Raw genomic sequence first — 27697 nt, 5'->3', positions numbered from 1 at the left:
CCTGTTGTTCACCGCGCCGCGCTGACAGTGAAACTAATTATAGGTGCTGAATCCACTGAATTTGGCACAAAAACACAGTCATCCATTGCTCCTTGGAACGTGAAAATGTTAGCTTTCTTTTGGATCACTGAAAAGCTGTGCACGACATCATCGCTGTTACGTATTTGCTCCTGTGTAACAAGTTGTAAATGTTCAAATATACAGTGACCGATAAAAGTACAGTTACATGCAGAATGCAGCTGTATTGACTTTACATTTCTATTCCTTGTTCTGCATGACCCAAGGCTCTGTTTGGACTCATGCTTTCCTTATTATGCAATTAGGATTATTCTGAAGCAATTAGAGAAATAAATAAACCCTGAGGGGCAGCAATAGCATCAACCGGGATTCGGGAATGTTCTGCAAGGTTCTGTTTTTTTATTTTATTTTTTATCATCGCTTGGATGGAGCAGAAGGGAAGCCAAAATTGAAATCATTTTGGAAAAGTTGAAAAGAAAAATGTTAAGTTTACATCGATAGATACTCTGTGGGAAATTCATTGCAGCATAGAGCGCCTGTGGGAGTACATGCGTAGTTGTGTGTGTGTGTGGGTGTTAACGCAATCTGTCCTTATTCACCAGGCGATTCATCAGTAATCCACACCATACTGTACTCCATCTGAGCCAGCACAGACACACAAGAACACACATTTTGGACCACTCATATTCTGAGTAAAAAAACAACAACCAAAAAACAAAACAAAAACACAGCAGTGACACAATCAGATCAGAAATGTATGTAAATCTGTCCAGTAACCTACCGGATAAGAAACTAATATGACTCAAGAGCATAAGTGATTGTTGCTGATTTGTTGCTATCTGGGAAGATGTTCGCTGCCTAAGGCTGAAATTGTGGCAACATGAAGTCAATAACAGCTGCAATCAGCCCTTAACTCGTTTGAATTTGAATTATTTTACTACATAAAAAATAAAAATAAAAAAAGTTCTGTTGTATCCCCAAAGCAGCAATGTGATTATTGACTGAGTGCATTACCTCTCTTCCACAAGCGGGAAGTAATGTTAGTCATATCCTTCCTGTTATGGCCTGCAGGCACTGCGCGCTGTTTTGTGTTTTTTTCTTTTGATCTCATGTAAATCGACTGCAAATTATTCAGGGAGCATAATTAAATTTGTTTTTAAGATTGACATGTTTTAGTCAGATTACAGCATACAGTGACTTTTCGAAATCTAACAAACCTGCAGCAGTCATACACGGTCATTTCTCACGATGCAATCAAGTATGCAAACTGATTTATTAACATCTGTGACATGCAATTTACTGATAACTGCCCTAATATGTAATGCAGATAAAAAGCATGTTTTATTTTTGTGCTTCATGTTGAAGCGAACTTTCTGTGCTTGTATTTAGAAAACAGTACAACTTTTGTAAATCACCCATAAAACTAACTATGTGTGGGTTTTTTGGATTGCACTCACAACTGTTTTGCCCCATTTAGTAAATCTTGCCGCTAGTTTCTTAGGGCTACAACTAATGACTGGTTTACTAATAATTAATCAGTTATAAAACTTGAAAAAGCGTGGTACAAACTATTGTTGTAATATATTCATTATTGTTTTAAGCGAGATTTAGGCTAATGCAGATAGGAAGGGCATTCGGTATAAAACTGGTGCAAAAATTAAATACGAATGAGCTTTTCATACTGCATACTGGTTGAAGCCTGGGTTAACGATGACTGAAACCAATGCAGTTGACCAGCAGGGGCCCAGTGGGTAGTGCGCTACTGCCGAACAAATACAAAAGAGTAGGAGAGGGAGGGAAGGCATGTTTAGAGGCAGTGAGAGAGAAAGAAGGACAGGAGTGTAGAAGTGAGAGTGGGGACTGTGATGGTTTGGACATGTGCAGAGGAGGGATATTGGACAAAAGGATGTTAAATATAGAGCTGCCAGGCAGGAGGATAAGAGGAAGACAAGAGAGAAATTCATGGATGTAGCGAAGGAGGACACGCAGAGGGATGGTGTGACAGAAGAAGATGCTAGGGACGAAGTGATGGAAGGAAGCAGATTATCTGCTGTGGGGACCCCTAAAGAGAGCAGCCGAAAGAAGAAGGAGAACGAGGTGTTGTTCACTTTTGTGTTTACTTCCCCATTGAATGTAATAACTTAATGAGTACACATTTATTTGTTCAATTATTTATTTAGCTAGAACTTGAGTTTTACAACATATAGCTATGATAGTCTGAAATATGCAATGCAAAGTCTTGCAGATGTTCTGCAGCCCATTGATATAATTATTCTGCAATTTGACAGTAATATGCAATATGCATAATTCTGATTTATTGACCTCTAGTGAGGGTGACAGGTATAATGTATCCTTGTGAGGTGAACCTTATTAGACAGTGAGACCTAAGTACCGTTTTGAGTTTTAAGTACAGTTTTAAGTACAGTTTTAAGTACATTAATTAGACCTACACAAACAAACCATCACAGAAAACATTTAATGCAAACCATCAACATTACACACCAGTAATGAGCCTTGTGGCAGCACTGCAGCAGAACCCAGGATATGCTGACTAGATCCTAACCACAGGACCTCTCTTCAACTCAGTGATTTCAACACAACACACACTTGTGGGTCCCGAAGTGCAACAGTGTTTTGGAATACACAAACACACAAGCAAAAAAAGATAAAAACCTAACACACGCTGTAAACACAGACAAGCAGGGAGTCCAATCTTACGCTTGATTAGAGCGGCTTAGCCTTCACAATGACATCATCTCTGGTTTGCACACACACACACACACACACTCTGGCTGTGTCACCACCTCTCGCAGCCAATATGCAGCTCATGTGTAGGCACAGAGATGCACCCCCACCAAAATGTATGCTTGTTATCCAAACTCACCTTTCTCTTGACAAACTGGAAGGCAGAGCACTTCTTAAAGGAGAAGGCAGTTTTCTCTCCCCCACCTCCACCTCCCACGCCACTGCTTCCCCCTCCTCCTCCTCCTCCGCCGCCTCCTCCTCCCCCATTAACCAGCTTCATGGCCGACACCGGCACACCGCTTGCTTCTGTAGATCCCAGGATGACTGGCAGACTGGCAGACAGGGAGAGAGCAAGAGAAAGAGTTCAATACGGGAACGAAAGCAGGAGTGATGCCTCCGCGATGAGAGGAAGATTTGAGATGCAAGAGGAGAGCGAGAGCAAGAGGCAGCAGGAGGATGCAGATGGACCAAAAATTTGAGGGTGAGACGCTGTGATATGAATGAGATTACCTCAAAACCAACCTGTCAGAACAGAGATGAAGACGGGCTGAAGTAAGAGAGAAAGTGAGAAATTCACAGAAAAGAAAGAGATGGAGAGACAAATACACCGGCTCCTGTTGATGTGGGCAGGAAACAGCATTGTTTACAGCACCCCACACTCAGCATCTCAGTGAATGTCAGCAGTGTGTGAAGTTTACACGTGCATCCACGAGTGTATTTACAAGATGGATGTGTTTAAGCACGGTTCTACAAGTCTGGATGAATGCCTAATTTCTCCATCCCTACCTTTATGCCGTTGCGCTGGCTGGTTTCTGCTGATCCCGCTGCAGCCTGTCTTTTTTTATTTGTTGTTGTCTGGAGACTCCTCCGAAGCCCGGTCCCAGATCAGATGCAACACCAACACCAACAACTCCCAGTTACAAGTGTCCCTCTCTGGGCTAAGCTTACATTCCCAAAAATAGGATGCAGAGAACAGAAGCAAGTCTGAGGCGATGGTGTTGTTAAAAAAAGAGCATGTCACTGTGTGATTAGTGGGTGAGCGTGTGCGTCCTCACTGGTGCAAAGACTTGAGGTGCACTGTGGGTGAGTGCACAGAGGAAGTCTCGCGAAGTGCATGAATGAAAGCATGATGAAGCGTGTGTGTGATGAGTCCAGCTGCAGTCCTCTGGCTCACTCCGGTGCTACTTTATCAATGAAAGGCTCTGCAGCAAGCAGATGCTGCCTCCCCTCCCCTTCTCTTTCTCTTCCCATCTCTCTCTCTCTGTCTCTCTCTCCCTTCCTCCAAATCCTTCACTGTTTCCTCATCACCACTCTGCCCTCCCCCTTTTTCCCTCCGCTCACTCATTTTTCTGCTGCAGTCAGGGCTGGCTCCTCCCACTCTCTCTCCCTCCTTCAGCCTACCTCACCTCAGTCCTCCCTTGTTTTCTCCCCTTTTTTCTGAATCTGTATCGCTGAGGACCAAAGAGGACAGTGACATCCAATGCGTGTCTCCATCACAGCAGGCCTGCATGTGAGGGATAATGGTAGTGAACCACTGTCACTGGCTCTTTTGATCCAGCCGGACTTCACGCTCACACTGACACACATCTCATCCCGTCTATGCATATGCCCTTGCCTCTGTACCAATAAGGCAGGAGCAGTTTAATTTCCTGATCTGACACCCGTGTACAATAAAGCTGAATCACTTTCCGGTTACGCTTTCATGGATGTTGTGTGCTGTAAAAAAAAAACAAAAAAAACAAAGCTGTGTTTCTAGTTGCGAGCTGGCTGCTGCCTTAAAAGTAAAACAATAACACGTGAATTATTAACCATTACATACGCTTTATATATGATAGGCTTCATGGCTTTTCGTGTAGCAATTAGAAGCAAATGTTTACTCACTCTGCTGCACTGATGAGAAAATTACTTTCTACTTGACCTTCATCTCTAAATTCATACTGCTCGACGGCATTTCTAGCAGCTAATGTCAAAGTGTGACTTGAATTACAAGTAGGAAGAGCTACAAGGCAGTGTTTTTGTTGACCCGCCCCACCACCACGATTACCAGGATTATGTTAGGTTAGGGTAAAATTTATAGGAAGTAGCAATCAACACCTGTTGTCTGCCATATCTCCATAGTAGCATCTTAGCAGGTGGTGTTTTATATACACTTATGACAGAAAAGCCAAGCCATGACTACATGAGTGGGTTTTAGCATGAATGTCATCGTGCTAAAATAAAGATCTGTGCAGTGAGCGTCAAGATATCATGTGATTCATAAGGTTCATGTAGTACTTTTTTAAAGTTTTGATAACTCCAATTTTGTTTCAGAATTTTAAAGCATAATTAGTTGTGCGACATTTTAATTCAGTTAAATTTTCTTTATAAAGTCCCAAATCACAGCCCAACACAACAGTCACCTCTTTAAATTGAAAGGTAAAGACCAAACAATAATTGAGAGAAAACTTCAACAATCAGACGACTGCGTTTGAGGAAGCCCTTGGTGAGAGTGGGAAGGAAAAACTCTCTGATAACAGGAAGAATCAGGCTCAGAGAAGGGCAGCCAACTGCTGTGAGCATTTGGAGGTGAGGGGAGGGAGACAGGACAAAAGACATAAAAATATTACTGTCTAAACTATCAGATGTACACTCACTGCTTTGAACTAATCAGAGACTAACACATATTGTTTTTGATTGTTTGTTTACATAAAAGAGTGCATTTCTGTACTCTTTTATGTCCCGTTAACTCAAATTATTTGGTATGATCAAATAGTAGCAAAATCCACAATCACAAAGAGAGAGAGAACCAGCTCCAGGAATTTTTATTGACTCTTTTAATTGACACTATAATTGTCTAGGACTCACTGTATATAAAAGATGCAAAGAATCAACTCACCCATTAGTTAGCAAAGTATTTTATGTGTTTAAAATACCAGTTGATTGTGAAACACACAAGTTTTACTGATTAACTATTGTGTTTATCAGAGAACAATGGTGCAACTGTGTTGAGTGGCTGTACTGATCAAAAGAAAACCCATTATAAAGGAAAGATTAAGAACCAATTTCACCGAACAACACCTCTGCACTGCGTGCAAATTAAAAGGCACCCTGCTGTACACGTGGCAAGCATTCAGACAAAATGAAACTCTAATTAGGCAGCAAGTGAGTCTGTTTGCCTCAGCTACAAATTGAGAGGGATGCATTTCTTTCTCGGAGGGGAATCAGTGACTGTGCAGAATAATCAAGATCGGTCATATGACTCAGCAGTAATGACACAAAATGGTTAATGGTGAAATGAAGTGTGGACTTTACTGAGGCTTAGCTTCTACAGATGGAAGGAACATCTGGAAACCTCTGAGCTTTGTTTTTCTTGAATGCCTTCACATTTAACTTGTCTCTAAAATATTTGCTCTGATTTTATATACAGCATAGGTTTTATCTTGTTGTTGAAAGAGGAAAACAATGGGATGTTATAAAGCAACAGTAGGGAGGAGTTCAGGGTGGATGGCTTTGTCGGCACAGCACTACACTGATTTTTAATAGCTTGTCTGTGTCCTCCTGCTTGTGCGCTCTTGAAGATCATATCAGAGAGAGGAGACAAATCACGCCAGTGGTAATTTAGGTTGAAAGCCTCATATGTAGCACCAAAGTTAAGAGAGATTGTTTATTCTTTGATGTGCATTTTAATAATTGCCTCACTGCATCTAGTCAATAGAAGAAAAAGGGAAGAAGCCTATTCTGGTTTTAAGCATTAAAGCACCAGTGATTTGCTTCACTGAATCCAGTCAGGGGAATAAAGACAAAAACCTAGTTTGCTAAAATATCTCCTCATCCAGAGCTGTAAGGGCTCCAGGGTGCTATTACATAGTCTGACAGCAGCAACAGACTTACATAACCTTAACAGATTCTCACTAAAATATATAGCTGCATGGCACATGAATAATTCTGTGATCTCCCAAAAGATTGTGTGCTTCTCTTATGAATTCAAATCCGACCAATAAATAATTGACAACGGGGCTACTTAAATGTTTCACAGACTTGCCAAAATGAATGCAAAGTCTATAAATTATAGAATTTCCTCAAAGTTATGTGAATGCAGTGAAGTGTCATATACAACCAGGCCCTCCTCCAAAGAGCTTACAGATATTATCGCCTGTGTGGGAGCTGCAGCTCACAAACCCTACATATCACGTGGCGTTCACATGCCTCCTCAAGCATATTATTTACTGAAAGTAATGAGACATTACATTGGAGAACAGCAACTTTCAACTAAAAGCCAAGTGAAGCTGTTTCAAGCCTCTGTGATGGTCAGAGATAATATGCACTTGCTATCTCAGACTGCTAATGAGCTCCACTGGGTATGTTTTGATTGTATATTGAACGAGACCTGGTAGAAGAAAAAAAAAAATCTCCTTTTAAGTCTTTTCAGCTACTTTACAGAGAAAAACACCCCAACTTGACTAAAACTAAAGAAGTGAGAAAACATTGAGAGACAATTTTAAACTTTTAAAATGTCTAAAAAAGGAAAGAAAATGATGCAGTCTTTTCTGGATATGAGAACGAGAAATAAACATTAGCAGTGTAATTTTATAAATGGAAATCATAATCAGCATAATATGTATTCGCCTCTTTAGCATAAAGGTTTGTATGCATCTGCAGTCAGTTGATCAGTACTCACCAGACACATTTCATTATGTACATCTGTTCAACGCAAATATCAGCCAGTCACATGCAGCAAATCCATGACCTGCTGACGTTCAAACAGAACATGAGAATGGGGAGGAAATGAGATTTAAATGACTTTGAAAATGGAGTTTCTGAGTCTGAGTAACTCAGAAACTGCTGATCTTCAGATTGTCTGTGGGGTTTACAGAGAATGGTCTGAAAAAGAGAAAATACTCATTGGCAGTTCATAGAGATGATGTCAGAGGTCAGAGGAGCATGGCCAGACTGTTTCCTGCTGATAGGAAGGTTATAGTAATTCATATAACCACTTGCTAGAACCAAGGTATGCAGAAGAGCATCTCTGAATCTCAACAGAGATGGGCTACAGCAGAGGAAGACCACACCAGGTGCCGATCTTAAACACAAAAAAGAGGATGCAGTTTGGATAGGTTCACCAAAATTGGACAATTTCTTTTTAGGACGCTTTGTCATGATATGGAGATGGTAGGCAGTAGAGTCAGAATTTAGTGTAAACAACTTAAAAGCATAGACCAATCCTGCTTCATCTCGATGATTTCAGGCTGCTGCTAGTGGTGTAATGGTATGGGGGATAAATCTGTGCCACATAAGGGACACCTCAGTATCAGCTGATCGTTATTTAAATGCCACAGCATTACCCGAGTATTTTTGGTGACCATGTCCATTCTTTTTAAGAGCACGGTATTTTAGCATTACATTGAGTTCACTGTACTTAAATGCCTCCACAGTCACCAGATCGTCATTCAATAGAGCACCTTTGAGACGTGGTGGAATAAGAGATTCACATCATGGAATTGCAGCCGACAAATCTGTAAAAGCTATGTGATGCAATCATGTCAACATGGACAAAAATCTCTGATGAATGTCTCCAGAGACCTGTTGAATTGATGCCACAAAGAATTAAGGATTTCTGACGGTAAAAGGTGTACCTTATAAACTGGCCTGTGAGTGCACACCCTATTTTATTTTGAAGAGTAACCCAACCAGCTTCTCCCTGTTTTTGCCCTTGTCCTCTCACTTTTCTCTACTGCATCAAACTCAGTTAATTTCCACTGTCCGCCTCAGCTCTGCTGATATGGTTCCAGGGACAGGCTGACCACTGACATCAAGTACTGAGCTCATCACTTGGAACAACGCCCAAACCTCGTGACCCTGGCTGCAAGTGCGCATCTATGCATTGCTTCATGAAACACACTTTCACCCACTGCCTTCTCTCGCTGTCTTCCACTTCTGAGAGGATCCCGCTGACTCTGAGTCACTTTCATAAATTAACCATGTTCCTACTTTGCCTCCACAGGCTTCAGCGAGGAGCATGTACAGGGAAAAGTGCTTCGATTTTACACCAGCCGCAAGTTCCCTCCCATGCTGAAAATAGCAACCTTTTTTTATACCATTGCCATAAAGCACACAGCTTCTTCAAAGGGTGTACATGTGTTTCTGTACAGGGATTCATACATTGCTTTTTTCCCTACTTTTTCTGCATGTGACATTGTTAGCGTATTCTGTACGCAAACTGCAGCATTTGTTAAGTGTGAATTGTCTCAGGAAGCAAAGGTGTTAGAAGACAGGATTATGAAGAAAGGTATATTTTGCAGAGAGAGGTGTCTGTATGTGTGTGTGCGTATGTGTGGGTGGGTGGATGTATGATGGTATCAGGATGATTGAGAATAAGTAAAGGACTGCCATCTGCAACTAAAGGCAGACTTGTGAGCAAAGTGAGCAAACAACATTCATTTTCCTTTGACACCCATATTTAACTGATAAATGCGGTGATGAACACTATTTTGGGTGTGATTATTTTTGTCTATCTGTATGTGCATGTGTGTTTCAGTGTCTGTCACCCTTGCTTATTAGGTTTTAGTTTACCTCAAGGCTCTCCCAGGGCCTAAAGTTAAGCTTACTGAATCTATTATTGCCTAATGAGCAGCGCGCACACAGCCACGAGTCTACTGTTGGTCCAAGGTTGTGTGAGTGCGTGTGCATATGTGTGTGTGTATTACATGCGTGGGAGGTAACAGTGGTGATGCTTGCAAGTGTAGAGAGAGGTTGTGAGAATGTAGTGGCATGTATACAGACCCCCCATGTGCCAGATCGTGTGTTTGTGTATTTGTTTGTGGTGCTTGTTTGCCTCGGTACAGTATTGCGTTGGTGTCTGTGTGTGATGGTGTGCGTAGGAGGGAGTTCAGCAACGAAACTCCCAGTGGGATTGACAATACTGCAGTGCTGAGCTAAGGAGACAGAGGGAAAGAAGTAGAGAGGAGAGAACCAATTACAGTGGTGCTCATCACTAAGCTCAGTCAGCTAAAATATAAGCAGAAACTCCATGGAAAAGTTAACTATACTTTACCTTAACAAAAAATTATGGCTACCTATTGTGAATAAACTGATCCGATAACAGCTGTTTTCTCAGTGGCTGCAGCCTAATGTATGTTTTTGTGCTATAGATGTCCATTTTAGATCAAAACTATAAACCCCTTCCCTTATATTTGAAATGTATGAAACTATATATACATTTTGTGTATATCTATCTTCTTGAATTAACTTCAGAATCTTTAAATAGTCTTGGGACACAAGCATGTTTGTTGGCTCAATGTCATCTTGTCACTTATTTTCAATGTGTTGCTGGGATCAAATAAGCACATATTCTTTAAAAATGTATTGTTTATATATTCTCTTTGTACTACTTTTAGGACTTTTCAAGTCACTGAATTCTGTTTTCATTTCAACAGAGCTTGAGTTGAATTTATTACACCAGTGAGCCATTTTTTTTTTTCCACAGGGTGACATGTTAGCACATTAAGATGAATGTATCCACTGTGGTCTATTTTAATTTGATCCCACATGCACTTTTGAGGCACTGTAAACACTCTCTTGCGCACCAAATGTGTATTTTAACTGAAAATACCATTCAGCAGACACACTATATTTGTGACCTTTTCAAAAGAGTTACATTTTCAAATGCAAGGAGGTACCTCTGGCTGGGTAAGGAAGTCAGAATATACTGAGAAACATGTGCTATCATAAACAAATGGTTTAGACTTTTTCATGGAAGTTGTGGCTAGTAAGATAAAGCCATACACCCTCAGTCAATTCTGATATTCAAAACAAGACCTAATAAAAATAACTCTAGTGGGTCTAAAAATTAGTTAAATGTTACTATTTAGTGAACAAAAATTAAACAGAAGTGCCGTGTGGAAAAAACTAAGAATTATGAGCAGGGTAAGTAGTAGCCAGGTGCTGCTAATCAAATGTACTTGATTAACTGATCGTTAGCAAGTGTGAGCACCTCTATAAAAGACAGGAGCTTTAGCGGCTTGCTGGTCTGGAGAATGCTTAACTAAAAAGCATGCTGCTAAAACTCCCGTGTAGCTCAGGTGTACCAAGGATGAAAGACATCAATAAGCAGTTGCTGCTTCCCATGAGCCTGGAAATTGTTATAAAGCCATTTCCAAATAATTTAAAGTCCATCATTTAAAAAAAAAATTCACGACAGACAGTTAACAGTCTTCCTGAAGTGGACATCCCAGCAAATTGACATCAAGTTTCAACTGTCCAGTGCTCAGAGAGATGTCAAAAACAAACCAAGAACTGCATCTCAGACTCTACAGGCATCAGATAGTATGTTAACTGTTAAAGTTCATGACAAACGCAGGACATGACCACAAACATCTCACACCAGCTGTCAAGCACGGTGGTGGAGGGCTGAATATTTGGGCTTGTTTTGCAGTCACTGAGTTGACAGTGAACTCTAAAGTCCAATGTGAGGTAATCTGTTTGACAGCTAAAGCTTTGCCAGAACTAGGTCAAATGTGACAATGACCCTAAGCAGCAAATCTACAACAGAATGGCAGAAAAAGGAAAAAAAAAATCAAGGTGTTGCAATGGCCCAGTCTAGGCCTGGACTTCAACATGATTGTAATACTGTGGTGGGACCTTAAGATAGCTATGCATAAACCTCGACAATCTAAATTAGAGTGGGCCAAAACCTTCCACAACAATGTGAGAGACTGGTAAAGTCAAACGGAAAATAATGGCTGAAGGTGGTTCTACAAGCTATTGAATCGTGGGCTTTACTAAATTGTTCACACACTTCTTCTGTAACTTGTTTTGTTTGTTTTTTTTAATAAATAATGACACTATAAAATGTAACCTTGTTCATCTCAGCTTGTGTTTACCTCATTTTAAGACCTGATAAGGAATATATACCAAAACCAGAGCAGATATTTAATTCAATAATAAAATTAGCAGTCAATAAAAGTATTATCCTCATTTTAGAATTCCAGAGTAATCCAATCCACTGACACTGGCATTAAAATTAAGAAAGAATTGTGGCTATTACAATTACATTGTGAAAATTGTCACTCAAATAACAAACTGAATTATAGTTAGGGATTTGATTCAGTGTCACTACACAACCATTCACCATCTCTACCTCAGTATATAAAGGAAACATTGCTTTCAGGACTATCACTTAACCTTGGCACTGGAAGTAAAGGTGCAGTGAGGTGCAGAATCATGCATTATGGATTCAATCCCTGGTACCAGAGCTTATGTAAGAAGTTTTATTTCACCATGCATTTCATTTTTTTTTTTTTTTTTTTTTTTTGCATGTATTAGCACACTCCTAGTACCTGAAGTGAAAATCTCAAATGGTTCAATGATAATGATGATTAATAAATCATCATTGTACAGCGAGAAAGATTATTCACAAGCAGAAAATAGGTTACAGGTTAGGTGAATTAACAGAAATGTTTTACACTAAAATGAAATCCAATGCGACTACAGCACCATGTCCTTAAAAATTAACACAGAGACCATCATGTTAGCCTGATGCAAATCACTTATTTCATTTTGTCCAACACACAAGCCCATTAAGTGAAGGAGACAATCCAAATTTTCACCTTTTTACAATCACTTCAGATTGATTGAAGAGGATGTACTCATTTCACAAGTTTAAGCAGAGCGGGCTCTGGTATGTTACTGTGTACACTGTAAAATACCAGTAAGATCAACGAATCTACAGCAACCAACAAGTGCTGGGACACAGATAGTCAGACTGCATTCTAAAAGCAAAGTGGAAGTAAATAGCAAACTTTCTGCGCACACTTGCAATCACTGAAGATTTTCTGTATAGCTGGAGTCTGGGCACTAGTGCATCCTCTGCATTTCATATCAGAGGGAACAAAGACACAAAACAAGTTTAAACATTGAGTCACAATCGATTTGTCAACTTACTTACAGCAATTTCTAAGTACATACTTTTTGAACAAATCTATATCTGCTGATGCCACCCAGCATTAACAGACGTAAAAACTGAAAAAAGGCATTTCTACATTTGAATTATTACACAGTGCAGTTAACTGTAAGTGCTAACTGTCAAACATGATAACCACTAGTTTAATGCAGGTCTTAAATGTGAAGTTTGTACATTGCAGTATCAATCTTATTAAAGAAGAAAGGGCACAAATAATAAACAAAGACTTGCCTATTTAGTTACTGATTGGTCTAGATGACGTAAACTAAGTGCAGTACTCACAGTTCTCCAGTGTAAGGCTTGCTACTCACGAGCATGGCATCTGTTTTTGCTCAAGTAGAAATAATCTAAAAGTATTATTTAGGTGGCGATGATTAGCATACAAAGCTAAAAAGCTAAAGCTAAGGTAAAACTGTAGCTTGCTAGCAAATTTAAATTTGTCTTTGTTCAGCATTTATAGGTCGAGACTGTCAAACTGTAAACTCAGAGGAACTGTAATGCCCTGAAATGTTGTCTGCCAAACCAACAGAATAATAGCTAATTAAATTCGTTTTGCAGAAACATTTCGACTGGACTTTTAAGCAGCAATTTAAAAAAAAAAAAAAAAGCTGTTTCTTGTTGTATACACATAGCTGCAACTCACTTAGTGGGTATGTTGCCATGTCTTTGGTAGTGCATATTCTCAAGTCATCATTGCTTTATCTTCTGTTATAGTGTGGTTGTATCACCTGACACTCACACGATGTGCACCACCTGATGACTAGCTGTGATACGTGACTTGGTATGTGATTTGTATTGCGATGTTTGCGTGTTCCATAGAAAGTGAAGCATTAGGTGATGCATTGTTTGTTCAGACAATATAATTATACACAGACAACTTGAAGCTCTCTTTTTGTTTTTAATTCAGCATGTTAGAAAGTTGAAAAAAAGCCAACATCAGGGTGTGTGTGCAGCACGTATTTTAACACCTACTGCACATACCTGTGTAATGCTTACTGGAGAATGTCAAGGAACAAGAATCACATGAGTTTAATCAGAAGGTTTTCAAAGACATGGCATGCGGAGCATTTGGCTTCAATTTTTAACCAGGTGTTTTAAGTTTTCATTTTCGACTTGCATGACCTGCAGCTATGAAACTTTGTTCATGTGATAGAACAGGAGCAATGCTGTGCAAAAAAGCAATGCGTTCTAGTCTAGTATGGGGCGATCGTGGCTCAAGAGTTGGGGGTTCACCTTGTAATCGGATGGTTGCTGGTTCGAGCCCCGGCTTGGACAGTCTCGGTCGTTGTGTCCTTGGGCAAGACACTTCACCCGTTGCCTACTGGTGGTGGTCAGAGGGCCTGGTGGCGCCAGTGTCCGGCAGCCTCGCTTCTGTCAGTGCGCCCCAGGGTGGCTGTGGCTACAATGTAGCTTGCCATCACAAGTGTGTGAATGTGTGTGTGGATGACTGGATGTGTAAAGCGCTTTGGAGTCCTTAGGGACTAGTAAAGCGCTATACAAATACAGGCCATTTTAGTCTACTGATTTCCCTTTAAATAAATCTAATCGTTTGCACACTGTTGAAAACATCATATCCTGAGATACTCTGTGGTTGCAACCCTGATTTAGTGAAGGTATTGTCTAATGTAATTTACTTTTCTGTCAAGTTATTAACTATATGTGTATTCTTTGAATCAGAAATGACACTAATTATTAATAATTGGTTATTATTGTTGTAATTAAATTGCTAATCACAAAAGAGCGACTATTACTATGACTCACCAACCCGTTCTCACTCCCAAATCGTAACATTTTACGCTAGGTGACAAATCGTCAACATATTACGTTTTCGGGCACCCAAGGCGTTCCTACGTCACGACATCGGAAAACTGCGGACACATGAGAACCGTTTGGACTCAATCTATACATCTTCGCTTTTTCCCTTAAAATCGCTTTAGAAAACACTATTTAACCTCATTAAAGTGCTGGTTAAGGTTAGGAATAAGGTTATGGTTAGGTTTAGCGATAAGGTTAGGTTTAGGCTTAGGTATACGGTTATGGTTAGGTTTAGGCATAAGGTTATGGTTAGGTTTAGGGATAAGGTTAGGTTTAGGCGTAGGGATACGGTTATGGTTAAGGTTAGGAATAAGGTTATGGTTAGGCATAAGGTTATGGTTAAGGTTAGGCATAAGGTTATGGTTAGGCTTAGTGATAAGGTTAAGTTTAGGGCTGCAGTACAGGGCTGGAAACCGCCGCGTACCATAACAACGTGGAAGGTCACCTTTCGCGTTCCTCAGGAACGCCGCAGGACGTGACAAAACGTCGGGATGTTACGCCTCGGGAGTGAGAACGGGCTCGACTCACGTATATTGTGTGTCTTCCTTTGCAGGAACTGTTTTTCATCAGGGTGTGTTATATATTAGCATGCAAGGCAGCTGGTTTCTAGCAAGATTTCCACAGTGGGTAAGTTCAGAACAGTGTTCTGTGTGGGACTACTAACCAGTACAGTGACACTTGACAATTCAAAAAAGGTTCTAATCACCTGGCAGGTATTTGTCAGACTGCTTGCAAGTCTCCTTCAGCAGAAAATGTCCTTATAGAATCGGCGAGAATCATGTATCTACATGCTAATGATATAGCTGTCCACTGGTTAGCTTGGAAGCACCTCAAAAAGAGGCAGATTTTTACTCCTCTGCTCTTCGTGTGCTTTGGTTTGTTGGTCAGATTAATGCTAGATTATTGTAGATGGTAACGGACAGATCCTCCAATCACCTTTGTTCCTTTTGGAAGTTCTCGGCCTTTTCTAAATAATGCAATGGACGATTTCCCAGGCAGTGCTGTGCAACAACCAATCTTTGGGTTGCACTTTGGGATAAAATACATAATGTTTTTTTATTTGTTCTGTTGTTCATTCACAACAACAGGGCAAAGATCTGCAATACACAACTTATTGGTTATATTATATTTCCTCAAAATTTACACCAATTTTACAAAGTTGGAATTTATATATGATCAGTGCTTATAATTAGTCATGCATCATGAGAGAGCAATTCTATTATAGATTGATTTTAGTATAACGCAGGGCATATTAACCATAACCGAAACTGTGTTAGTTCATTACAGCTTGTGGCCTTGCTGCACTGCTTTTTTTTCTTTGTCTACTGTGTTGCTTGAGAGCAATCTTGTCGAAACAGGAGCAAGATAGACACTGGCTGCGGACGCATGGTACGACATACCTGAGCAGGTGATTCACGTGGTCCACAGATTGAGCAGGGTGGGTCCGGTATGAATTCAAAAGAAAGAAACATCAAGTTCCCTTCAGACTTGATGTGGGACAAGGCAAGAATGTGGAACAGCAGGTTATCATGTGCCTTTCTGATGTGATCAGGCTTCAAATATAGGACTAAAGAAACAGTTATTATGGTGAGATTGATTGAAATTTTTGTAAAAGACAGTTTAATTCCCTTCCTTGTATTTTTTTCTCATTAAACTTTAAAATATTCATCTCTCTCTGTCTCTTTCCCTGTTTAGCAGATGCTATGTGACCTTTTCAGTAATGCAATCCTCAAATGAATGATTGACAGGAATACGCCTGGAGACTTTGGGACATTATTACCTGCTTACACACATGCATATTTGCATACCAACTGATGAGTCATGTGTCTCCGAGGACACAGATCAAGAGGCATTTAATCAGATCTTTTCTCGATACTGATCGTGCCTGAAAAACACAAAGGTTCAAGTAAAGCCTGCCCTTTCCTTGGCTGCACATATAAACTCCAAATCTGGTGATTTCACTTGAGCTAACAGATAGTTTAAACCTATTGTTTTAGTGACCTGATGCGCCTTGTGTAATTTGTATGAGAGGCTAGAGCAGGATGTTCAGCATCAGGATGTGGAGTCAGCCTTGTTAATGATAATCTCCACACTTCCTCTTTAAAAGCAGCTTCTGGGGATTTTTCAGAATCAGATCATTGCAAATAACATAAAAGTATGCTACATTGTTGTGGTGCCTTATACATTACAGAAGGTGCCAACATTGCAAGGTGCTGCCTCATCTGCATAAACTCCACCTCTGAAGATGTGCCATCTGCCACAGCATAAATTAATTTGTTTTGGGTGCATGAAAGATGACACTGAGCTTGGTGAGCTACCCCTGTATAAATGAATAAACACATTAAAATCATTTAATTTGTAATGAAAACACAATGTCAAGTTTTTGTAACACAAATTTTGATTTTTGATGAACTTTTTAACTTAATAGTTACCAATGTGGCTTACAAAGCAGGCTGTAAACTTTCCCACTAGATATGAAAGTTAAATTTTTTTAAGGCATGTATTAAAAACTGAATATATCTATCTATATACAGAGCTATAGAAGTAGATATTCATTCTTTTGATCATATTTAGATCATCTTGTCTAATGCATATACTGCATATGTTGTTTTTTGTGGGTGTTTTGTGTTTTTTTTTCTTTTTAGCTTGCAGTAAATTTTTGTTTAAAAATTGTGTGCATTCACAAAAAATACTGGATTTTGTGATGTCTTTTTACAGCACACATCTGGCTCACAGCTAACTAAACAAAGCACCAAGCCAAATTTATCGTGTGTTTAATACGTTTCCCATTGTAATTTCTTCTACCATATATGTCCATGCCCAACCTTTAATTCTCCCTGTGTCCCTGCTCTGTCTCTCCCTTTGTAGCAGCTGTGGAATTCCATCCTTCTAGGAACAATGAGAAGCATTGACTTCAGAGGAGCGATCAAGCCGATGACTCTCAGATAAGGAAGTCTGCAGGAGCCACGGGGAGCACACAGACGTACAGGAGCACTATTTACAGACATGCTTTGTTTCTGTCTTTTGTCTCTCGGGCTGCTCATGGCATGCCAATCATTTCCCTTTGTCCCATATGTGCCATGGATATGAAATCACAGTTTATATTTACTGCCCCTTATGGCAGATTTCATTCTGTGTTGGATAATCATTAAACAAATCACAGGTAACCAGTTTCACCCAGCTATGCAATTTTATGATTAACATAACTTTTGGATAACTTGTTTAATCTTGAGGTAATTCATTTTTTTTTTATTTGGATTTTAAGGGAAGAACCAGAAGAGGAGCTGGTTAACAGAACAGAACCTGCTATTATTGATATTATATAATGAAATATGTTTTATCTTATTAAATATTTGAATGTTTTCAAATATGTAATTGTGTTATTATCTCATTAAATATGTATGACTTTCCATCAGCGTCCAATGTGTCAAAATGTAGAATAATTTAAAATAATTAAAAAATGTCATAATTGCCTAAAAAATAGCTTAAAACATCTCAACATCACTCAAACATCTCAAGAATATGCACACAATAAATAACTCATTGTGATTGGACAAGAAGATGTTAAATTTCGGTTAATGAACTGATGCTACGCAACACTATAATTTGACGGTTACACACACAGACAAAAATCTTGTGTGTTAAATAGCATGTAGTAATTGCTAATATAAATGGAGGGGTAACATTATTTTGTTGACATTATCAGGCATTTAATTATTATATACCCTACCATTACCTCATGAGCTATAGTGTCAGAATATGTTATTTAATATGGGTTATTGAACTGTATAGTGCTTTTCTACTCTACCTGAGCACTCAATAAATGTATAATAATATAATAATAGTAGAAGTATAATAATAAGTTGTTCCCTAAAGACAACTGGAAAAGTGCAGTTTTAAGCCAGGACTTATTTGATCTCCCATGGCACCACTGAAAACAATGGTCGACATATTTACGTCTATATTCTACACACTTAGTGACACATATGATGTCAACCTACTCGTGGACACTTCTTGCCTGAGTGTGTCCTTTATTGTCCATTTCCTGCACGAGCGGTCAGCTGCTTCCTATCTGGCGCCACACCAATGACCAGCTACAGACCCCCCATCACCACGGTAACGCTATTAGGGAGGGTCAAGAGCGGAGGGAGAAAAGATGGAAAATGCTGATAGGAAGAAACAGGACATTCCCTCGTTCACAGTTGAGCTAGTTGCGGAAACTGCAGCATGATTTTGTGGGGCGACACGCGCTCCAGCACTGAAAAAAAAGGTGTGGGATTGTGTCACAGACTGAGTTTGGGAGCTGAGTCAAAAATCCAGAAATAAAAAATGTGGACATCATCACAAACAAGTGTTCAGTGTTGTTTGAGATCACTGTTCAGCCAAGTTTGTTGGTTATTAACTCATCTTATTGTGTCAAAATTGCAACCCGATCTCCCAAGTGAAGTCCAAAAGATTTTATTTCTGCGAGGAATTCACGAGTCAATGTGCCTGTTTTGGCTGTAAGGCAAGAATTTCAGTTTCATCACAAATGCCCTCAAAATGTACAGAGACAGAGAAAGAGCGAGAGAGAGAATAAAAAACAGTTCAAAGTGAAATCCTGATAGATTCTGAGAAAAGATGCGGAGAGCCAGATAAATGAAATACAGGGGATGGTGCTGGAGGGGTGAGTAGATGTGAGAGGAAAGAAAAAGATGAATATAAAGAGGAGGGAGAGATGAAGGCACAGGAGAGGAGAGACAGGGAGATCTGACAGGGCGGACAGCTCTCTTTCATAAAGAGCATTGGATATGAGCCTCGGTCTGTCTCTCCAGGGGATGTGGCCTGGTTTGTCTTTTTTCCCCCCACCACACTCTCACACAGAGACACACACACACTTACTTATATACAGTGAGCTGTCAGTAGAAGCTAAAGCTGTTAACCTAGAGCAAACAAGCAAAAAAAAAAACAAAGCTACTGAGCATTCTGATACATAAAAGTCATAGTTTATTTAGCACACAACCCCAAACTAATTTAACTTAACACATGGATTAACTTAAGACTTTGATGCAAACTTAAAGGTGAAAACGCCTTCGTATCAATTGCAAATGTCAGCTTTTGGTTCCAGTTCCCTCGCATCAACATCTCTCTCCCACTGACACTTCTGTCAAAAGACTTTAAAGCAACTGAGTGACATGTTGTGTTTAGCAAAGTCAGTTCAGAACAGAGCTGCAACTGCTAGTGGTAAAACTATTCCTAAGTTTGTGTTGTAAAGTCCTCCCAAAGGTCTCGGCACTTGCTAGTGTCAAACTATTTTAGGAATGAAGCCACTGTAGAATACATGCTGCCAACAACAAAGGTTTTAAAGGGCTTTGTGCTCTATTAGGTTGAGATCTGGTGACTTTGGGGGCCATTTGAATACAGTGAACTCTTTGTCATGTTCAAGAAACCAGTTTGAGATGATTTGAGTTTTGTGACATTGTGCGTTATCCTGCTGGAAGATGAGTACAATGTGGTTATAAAGGGATGAATGTGACCTGTGGCTCAATTGGTCAGGTGCTCAAAGTGTGCCAAGACACTATATTCATATCATTACATTACCACTAGTAGTCTGAATTGCTGATCCAGGCATGATAGATTCATGTTGGGTATGCCAAATTCAGACCCTGCAGGTGAACGTTGCACCACAGGTCAAGGGTCATCAGACCAGGCAGCATTCTTCCAATCTTATTGTCCAATCATAGTGAGCTTGTGCAAACTGTAGCCTCAGTTTCTTTTTCTTTATTGGCAGGATTGGCAGCAATGGTCTTCTGATGCTGTAGCCCGTCTACTCCAGGGTTCTATTTGTTGTGTTTTCAGAGATGCTATTCTTAATTGCTTGGGTATGAAGAGTGGTTAACTGAGGTGTGTTCATGCAGCTTATGATAAGAAGGAAACCTAATTAGTGCTAACTCAGGCCATTATTATTAGACTATTTGTAGGGCTCTGTTGGCTCTTAGGTGACGGTTTCCTCGTGGCTGCGTGCAGCGGGGCTAGGGGAGGGTCTGTGCTGACGGACGTGGGTTACTGACCTGGTAGCCTGGCTGCCCCTGGGTGGGTCCGGGACGGGCGTGAGGTTCTGGGGGCGCTCCGTCTCTGGGCTGGGGCCCTGGCCGGGCCTCGGGGGCTCGGGTCCTGGTTGGTGTGTTGCCAGTTTTCTCTGTAGTGGGGTCGGGTGGGCTGTCCCGGGCTCTGTGGGGCCGGGCGGCGCTGCTGCACTGGGCCCTGGTCCGGATGGGCCTGGGCCTCCTTTCCCTGGCGGGTTGCAGAGTATGGGGGTGCCTACTGGGGTCAGCGGGGGAGCTGGCCCCAGGGAGGGGTCACTTGCCCCTCCCTTTCTTCCCTCCCCATCTCCAGCTGCCTCCCTCTTCCCGCTCCACCACAATCACCCACACATGCAGGGCCTTGGGGTAGGGGTGTGTCACCAGGGTGCAGAGGAGGCATCCCCCCCCTCTGTCCCCTTCTGGCTGCCTCTGCCTCAATTTTATCTCACAACTTAGACATTCACATTACTCACACTCTCATAACACATACATATAGGATCTTGGGGGTGGGCTCACAACACGGACTCCAAATTACCATCAGGGTGTACACCTCACCCCTGGCGTCGTTGCCCACCTCTCAATTTTAAATACACGTAGACATTGAGGGCTATCAGGAGGGGCTATGCGCTTACCTGCTGCTCTCTGGCAGGTAGCTCCATGCCCTCCTGGGTTTTAAATGCACCTTAGAACACATATACATCAACACTACATATGAGCGGGTAGAGGGAGGTTTGGAGTCTTCTCACACCCCCGGTCTCTGCGGCCTGCTGGAGCGGGGGGGCTAGGAGGAGGAGTTGGCCGTCCGACTGGGGTCTGGTGTGTGGGGCCTCCCTGCTGCTGCGGAGTCGGGGCAGTCTGCTTCTCCCCACTGCAGGGAAAAGGGTAACACCACCTGGGTCTGGGTGCAGTTTCCCCCTCCAGGGGCAAGGGTACCTAGACCCGGTTCTTAGAGTACGCTTGGGGAGTGTGATTGTGTGTACAGCGTCTCTTTATGTCTGTCTTCACGTTGGTTGAGTGTGGAGTAATTGCCTATGAGAGCATGAGGGTGGGAATGGATGTTTGTATTTGAGTGTGCCTGTATGTCTGTGTCTATATGTCAGGTTGGGTATCAGACGCCACCTCTCTGGGGACATCTCAGGCCCTCCAAGGTTTGGAGGCCTATCTCCCCCCACCACTTCCCCTGCCGGTGGCAGACGCCCTCAGACATCGGTGCGTTGGTGATTCTTTGTGTCCGGGGATGGGCGTCCGGGTACACCGGCTCACTCCTTGGTGGCTGCTTATCGGGGCCTGGAACCTGGGGCTCGCTCGGGCCACTTCGGGGGTGGGGTGCCCTCGGCCTCTCGGCCTGGGGCTCGGTCACTCAGGCACAGCTGGCTGCCGGCGGAGCTCACGGGCACGTCACTGCAACCCCCCCTGGCTTCTGCTCCGCGGCTGCTGAGTGATCCCTAATCTGGGACTCTCCTCAGCTCTTTCTGGGACAGTGGCGCGGCTGCCCCTCTGTTGGTCTTCCTTGGTCTCTTGTGTTCTGGGGGCCTCTGGATGTCTGGAGTTTTGATCTCCTCCATACCTGCTTCATGCCCTGGAGGATGGGACTGTGGCCCCCCACACCCTCTAGCAGATCATTACATTAAGGAACCTTTTAAATACAAGCGCGCTCATGCTCACAGGTGTACACACAGGTGATCACACACACAAACTACACCCTTTTTGGCTCCTACCTCAAAGCACACTGTGCGCTGTCGATCTTACGTGCTGCACAATAATGTTTAATATTAAGTATTTAGTGTTATATTCCCATATATCATTGTGATGTTGTTTATTCTATTACTCTCGTTTTCTTCTGCTTGTTTTCTTTTTTCTTTCTCAACAGGTGATCCAGGTGATCGATATATGTATTTTTTGTCTGCTTATTTTGTTGGTTTTTGTTTTTTGCCCTTTATCCCCGTCCCTCTTCTCCGCTGTTTTTTTTTCCCCCCTCTTTCTTTCTCCCTTTTCTTTTCCCCTGTCCCGTATCTAGCAAGTAAAAATAAATAAATAAAATAAAATAAACAATAAAAGGTAAATCAAATGGACCATTACGGCAAGGCTGGGATGGTCCATTTGGTAAAGTAAATCCGTTGGGCATCTTTCTTCGCCTTTAGACAATAATTCTGATGGCAAAAGAACCAAACGGGACAGGTTTAAAAAAAAAAAAAAAAAAAGACTATTTGTAGGCTATGCATTAAATCATTACTACTCAGTATTTTTTTTTACCAAGCGTAGATATGATTAGATATGCTCAGTATTATTCTTAAAAAGTACTGCTAAAAAAACAGGATCCTAGCATGCTAAAATTAGCCTATTCAGTTTCAGCGGTTTAGTTAAGCATAAACCACTTTGTGCCAGGACACTTGGTCCTAGTACAAAGATCGCACAAATCACGCACAGATCATGTAAAGTCACAAAATAGTAAGTTTATTGGCAGATGGGTATCATGAAAGGAGTGGAAGAAAAATAGGCATGTGCAGTTCTATTTGTTCCTTTAACAGCACAAACACAAAAGAGTGCTTAATGTGTATCATCCCAGAGGAAGGAAACCACTCCATTTGCGATGACAGCAGAACACTGCTGCGAGATCTGGTCAGTCATAAAGGAGATTTTGTGAAGCTTGTGGATAGGATGTGTGAAGATAACAAGGTAAACTACACGCACCTGACCCACAACGTTTTTTGGTTAACTAACTGTGAAAGACAAAGTTTTGAAATTGTCATGATGCCTGTAGTATAAATATTTTACTCCTTTGCTAAAAGTTACCTTAGTGCATAAATATCATTATACAAGTTATGACATTGTCACTATAATTTATCTGCTGTTGCTGTGCAGTCTAATATTAAACACACAGACAGACCGACAACTAAAAGTAACCTTTGGAATGTGAAATCTGCACTTCTCATAGCAGACCAATGATGCATGGTAAGTGTCAGCAGTTCCAGTGGAAGGATTTCACTAAAGGCTTATCAAGAATTGCACATTAGTGTGTCAAGGTCAGCCGTTCTGAGTTGAGTTGTATGCCCAATTCACCCAACTGCCTGTAATGTGTTATCAGTTGTGCCCTGGACAGATAACCCCAAAAGCCTGAGAGCAAGTTTCCTTTTCTTGGTATTTCCTGTCCTTTTAAACCCCTTTTGGGCTAAAAATTCCACCTAAGAAGGACAATTCATTGCTACTGACCCAGGGAATTTATTATTGCCAGTGAAGTACATCCTGATAAGGGCAAGGCTTTTACCCGTTTATTTCCTTTCTTCACTGTGCAAAGAGCGTGTCTTATAGACTACATGGAAAATCACATCAATTTATTTGCAAAGTTGCTAAAGAACATAAAAATAAATATAAACTTTTGCAGAGGGAAAATGCGGAGAGCTGAGCCTCAGATCCCACTGAGAATAACTTCGTCTACTGCTTCCTTATTCTCTTTCATCTTTTAGGCTTGCTGTTTTGTTCCCTCTGTTTTACATGCACTTCTTATCTTTACATAGGAATTTTCAGCTCCCTGTCTTACACCCACTCCAACCTATACAGCAAGTTCATATTGCTTATTCTTGAAAAGGCACACATGCACAATACCAAAGGTGCGGGGGTTTTTTTGTTGTTGTTTTTAAACATCATTAATGTACATTTTTAGATCTTTGGGTTTAGGTTGACAGGGTGTATATGTGTATAAAAATAAGTCTTTGTCCATGTATGCCTTATTTCTCAACACCTGATGCGGACGACTTTTAGTATGGTATAGGTATGGCTTTAGTTATATAACTGTCCCTGGAATAGTGTCTAATATTGCCTCTTTCCTGTTTTACCATAAAAAATGAAGTTTTGGATAATGAATAGAAGAGGCCACCCTTTCATTGGTCTATAATGCAGCACACAAAGCTGCTAATTCAGGCATCCTGTTCACTATGATGAAATAACTGTCTCAAGTTTGTTTTGGTGTGTTGATTTTTCATACATTGCCGCAACAAACAGGAATCAGCCACGAGGAGAAAAAGAAATATAAAGGAGTGTTTCCATTCCTACTGCTTCATCTTGTCGTTCTGATGTTTTCAGGTTAAAAGCAGACATTCAGTTTGCTTTGGCACAGGATCTTTTCATGGATGAGAACGAAATCTTCACATTAGTCTTGCCCTTGTTGCATAACCTCCATTTCAACTACTTCTTTTCACGGATACGGCTTCATGTGAGACACATTCACGAGTATAATTGTTATTCTAAGACTGTAAAGATGGATACTTAATTATCTTTGACTGTCAGGTCCATTGCACTTAGTCTGGCCTGCACAGGCCATAAACATGAGCAGTTGTTAAAGCATGTCACTGATTGGTATTAGTAAAACCACACTGTGAATACTGTGTAAAACACACATTCTTTACTGCAGGCAGAGCACGTCTCGACTCGGATCAGCTTAAGTTGAAGATTTTGTCCCTGTTTCCCTCACTTAATAGAGCACATTTGCTCCTCCTTTTTCATTTGTGTGCCTTTGAAGAGAGTCTAAAAGATAACAGTTTTGCTTTTGGGTAAGAGGTGATGGCGCTGAACATTTGAGCAGGAATTTTTAAAATGCTCGTCCTTGCCAAGGAGTTCAGCAGCCTCAAACACACGTGCATGCACACACACACTCATCGATTCTCAAGCACTGATGCACATATACGCACACATCCACGAACACCTAACACATAAATGCACACACACACACACACACACACGCAATTATTTAGATGCTCCAGCGCTGCTTTGAAATGGAAATGTTTCTTCTTTTTTTTTCCTCCGTGAAGAAAACAGAAAAACAAAAAATACCAAAAGGATCGAAAATGACACGAGGGAAGCCTGGCACCTGCAAACAAATCACTCTGCAGCATTTGCTCTCCAAAGACAGCGTCTGACTTTGTGAGATGTGAAAGTTTCGCTTGTCAAAGTACGTGTGCGATTTGTGAAAAGTCAATTGTGGTATATTTTGTCACCGCTTTAATAGCGGTTTAAGAATAAAAATAACTGCTTACTCTAACGAACTGTCGGCAGACGGGACATTTGTTTACCTACAAATCTATCTGTAGCTAATGAGTGTTTTAGAAAGTAGAAAAATGCATCCTGATAGCAAAGGTATTTAATGCAAGTTATGATTTCTAAAATACCCTCGTGCATGTGGACAGGGCCTTACAGTAGGCACTGTGCTTTTTTAGCTCTTCCTGAACAAACTCTAAACAATTACTGTCCAAAGTCCAAAGGATCCAACGCAAGACTACTTATTGCCATCCATTATATCATGGATGGCAAACTATTCTCACATTTTTAAAAACAGTATTGTCATTATTCCAAAATTATACCTCAGATCAAATAGAGGGTGAACTTGTGTTAAAGGCTGAAACACATCATCTCTCATTTTTTTGTTATATATGTTTGTTTGTGCATGTGCCTGGTTCTGCTGTGCCCATACACTGGTCTCTGTGAATCCCTAACACATGGCTACACCATTTCCATAAAGTAAAAACAATTACATGTGAAAATAAATGGCCGGGATGAAAAAAGTGGAACTCTTCAAGTATATGACATGAAATCCTGCATAATTTTAACACCGCATCTATAATCATTTAACCCCTAATCTTTTGAGGCACACTCTGACCACACTGGCCGTGGGGCGTGCCCACTTGACTCTTGCGATAAATCTCCAGAAGAGTTTCTTGCTGCTTTGTTAACCATTAAGGGGCACAAATAACGAGAAAGGTAAGAGGGTTAGGACTCACTCAGAGTCATAAATAAGCACAATAACACCTGATCAATTTTGGTGCCTCATGAAAAGCATTAGTTTGCTTTTTATGTGTCATTACGCTGCGTCTTTTCTTATTTCATAAAGAAAATGTCGCCACTGACACAAACATCATGTCTTCTATGTGCAGTCTTTTTTATTAATACTCTGTTCTGGTCATCCTGCTCTCTCTTCTTCTGTGTGTGTGTGTGTGTGTGTGTGTGCAAACAGACCATGGCCATAAAATCTTGCTGCAACATCATTGGCTGAGGCAGCACATCTCTAGGACCAATGAGCAGACAGCGTAGGTCTGTGGACTGGCGGCCTGGTGAAACTACTCAGTGACTGAATCTTGATATGTCAATGCACACACACACACACACAGACACACAGGGCAGGTACAGAGAAGTGGGACATGTCTTGCATACAGAGCAGGCAGATCTATTTCAAAGAGAAAAGGAGACAGAGTTATTGAAAAGAGAAAAGGTGACATCACTATTATTGTTACTGATTGCGTGTGTCGCCATGTGCATGTGTGTGTGTGTGTGTGTGGTCTGTCTCCTTCTATCATCCTTCCCCTCTCATCACCCCTAACTAATTGACTCCTCAATGTCAGCGAGCATTACTCGCCTTCCTCTGCTCCCATCTCTATATTTCTCTCTTCTGTCCTCGTTTTTCTTCCAACAGAATTTATTTATTGTCAGCTAAAATATTATTCCACTCCATCATTCTCCTCCCTTTGTTGTTCAGCCATTAGCTTTTCCTCTGATTTGGTAATTATTTTTCTTCTACCCTCCCTTTTCTTTTCTTCCGTGAAGCTTATCTCCTTTTCTTATCTCCTAAATCAGCTTCCTCTCCTCCTCCTCCTCTTCCCTAGCTTTGCATGTTTCTCTAGCTGACTGAGACATTAGTTTTTGGTTTCATAGGCTGGCGATATGCCACGATTCCCAGCAAGGATATACACGTTCATTAATCAGCAGTGTGCTCGGAGAGCCCTTTTACAGCACAACAGCTAACGCATTACCTTAGGTCACGTAGATGATCATGAAAATGATGAAAGAACAGTGGTAAAGAAGAAATAGAGCTCAATACCTCTGAATTAAACTCTTCTCTTAAATTAAGCTTTTTTCTTATCCCATCGCTGTCATTTTGTCTGTAGGAATAATTCTGATTGGATGAACACAAGACCATATTTCCACATGTGTAAGAAAGCGTGAGTGATAGGAAAAGAGACAGGAGGTTGTTTTTCACCTTCAAATACACACACACACACACACACACACACACATACAAATCATACAGTTACATAACAATCAAATTCAATCATTTTGACAGTTTTTTTCTCTA

At 41.0% G+C, this 27697-nt stretch overlaps 1 protein-coding gene across 1 annotated transcript in view; it reads right to left on the bottom strand.

Annotated features, from left to right (window-relative positions):
• The window catches only part of sgk1 (serum/glucocorticoid regulated kinase 1), a 35571-nt gene extending 31527 nt beyond the window's left edge, over positions 1–4044 (bottom strand). The window contains exons 1-2 of the mRNA XM_063494905.1: positions 3550–4044; positions 2903–3095 (exon numbers count right to left, since the gene is read on the bottom strand). Of these exons, the coding sequence (XP_063350975.1) occupies positions 2903–3043 (141 nt within the window). The 5' untranslated portion in view covers positions 3044–3095; positions 3550–4044. The remainder of the gene's footprint in view (positions 1–2902; positions 3096–3549) is intronic.
• Positions 4045–27697: the final 23653 nt, after the last annotated feature.

Source organism: Pelmatolapia mariae, linkage group LG15, assembly GCF_036321145.2.
Source record: "Pelmatolapia mariae isolate MD_Pm_ZW linkage group LG15, Pm_UMD_F_2, whole genome shotgun sequence".
NCBI lineage: Eukaryota > Metazoa > Chordata > Actinopteri > Cichliformes > Cichlidae > Pelmatolapia > Pelmatolapia mariae.
Note: the sequence above shows the minus strand (reverse complement) of the source record. Positions and strands in the feature narration are given on the sequence as shown.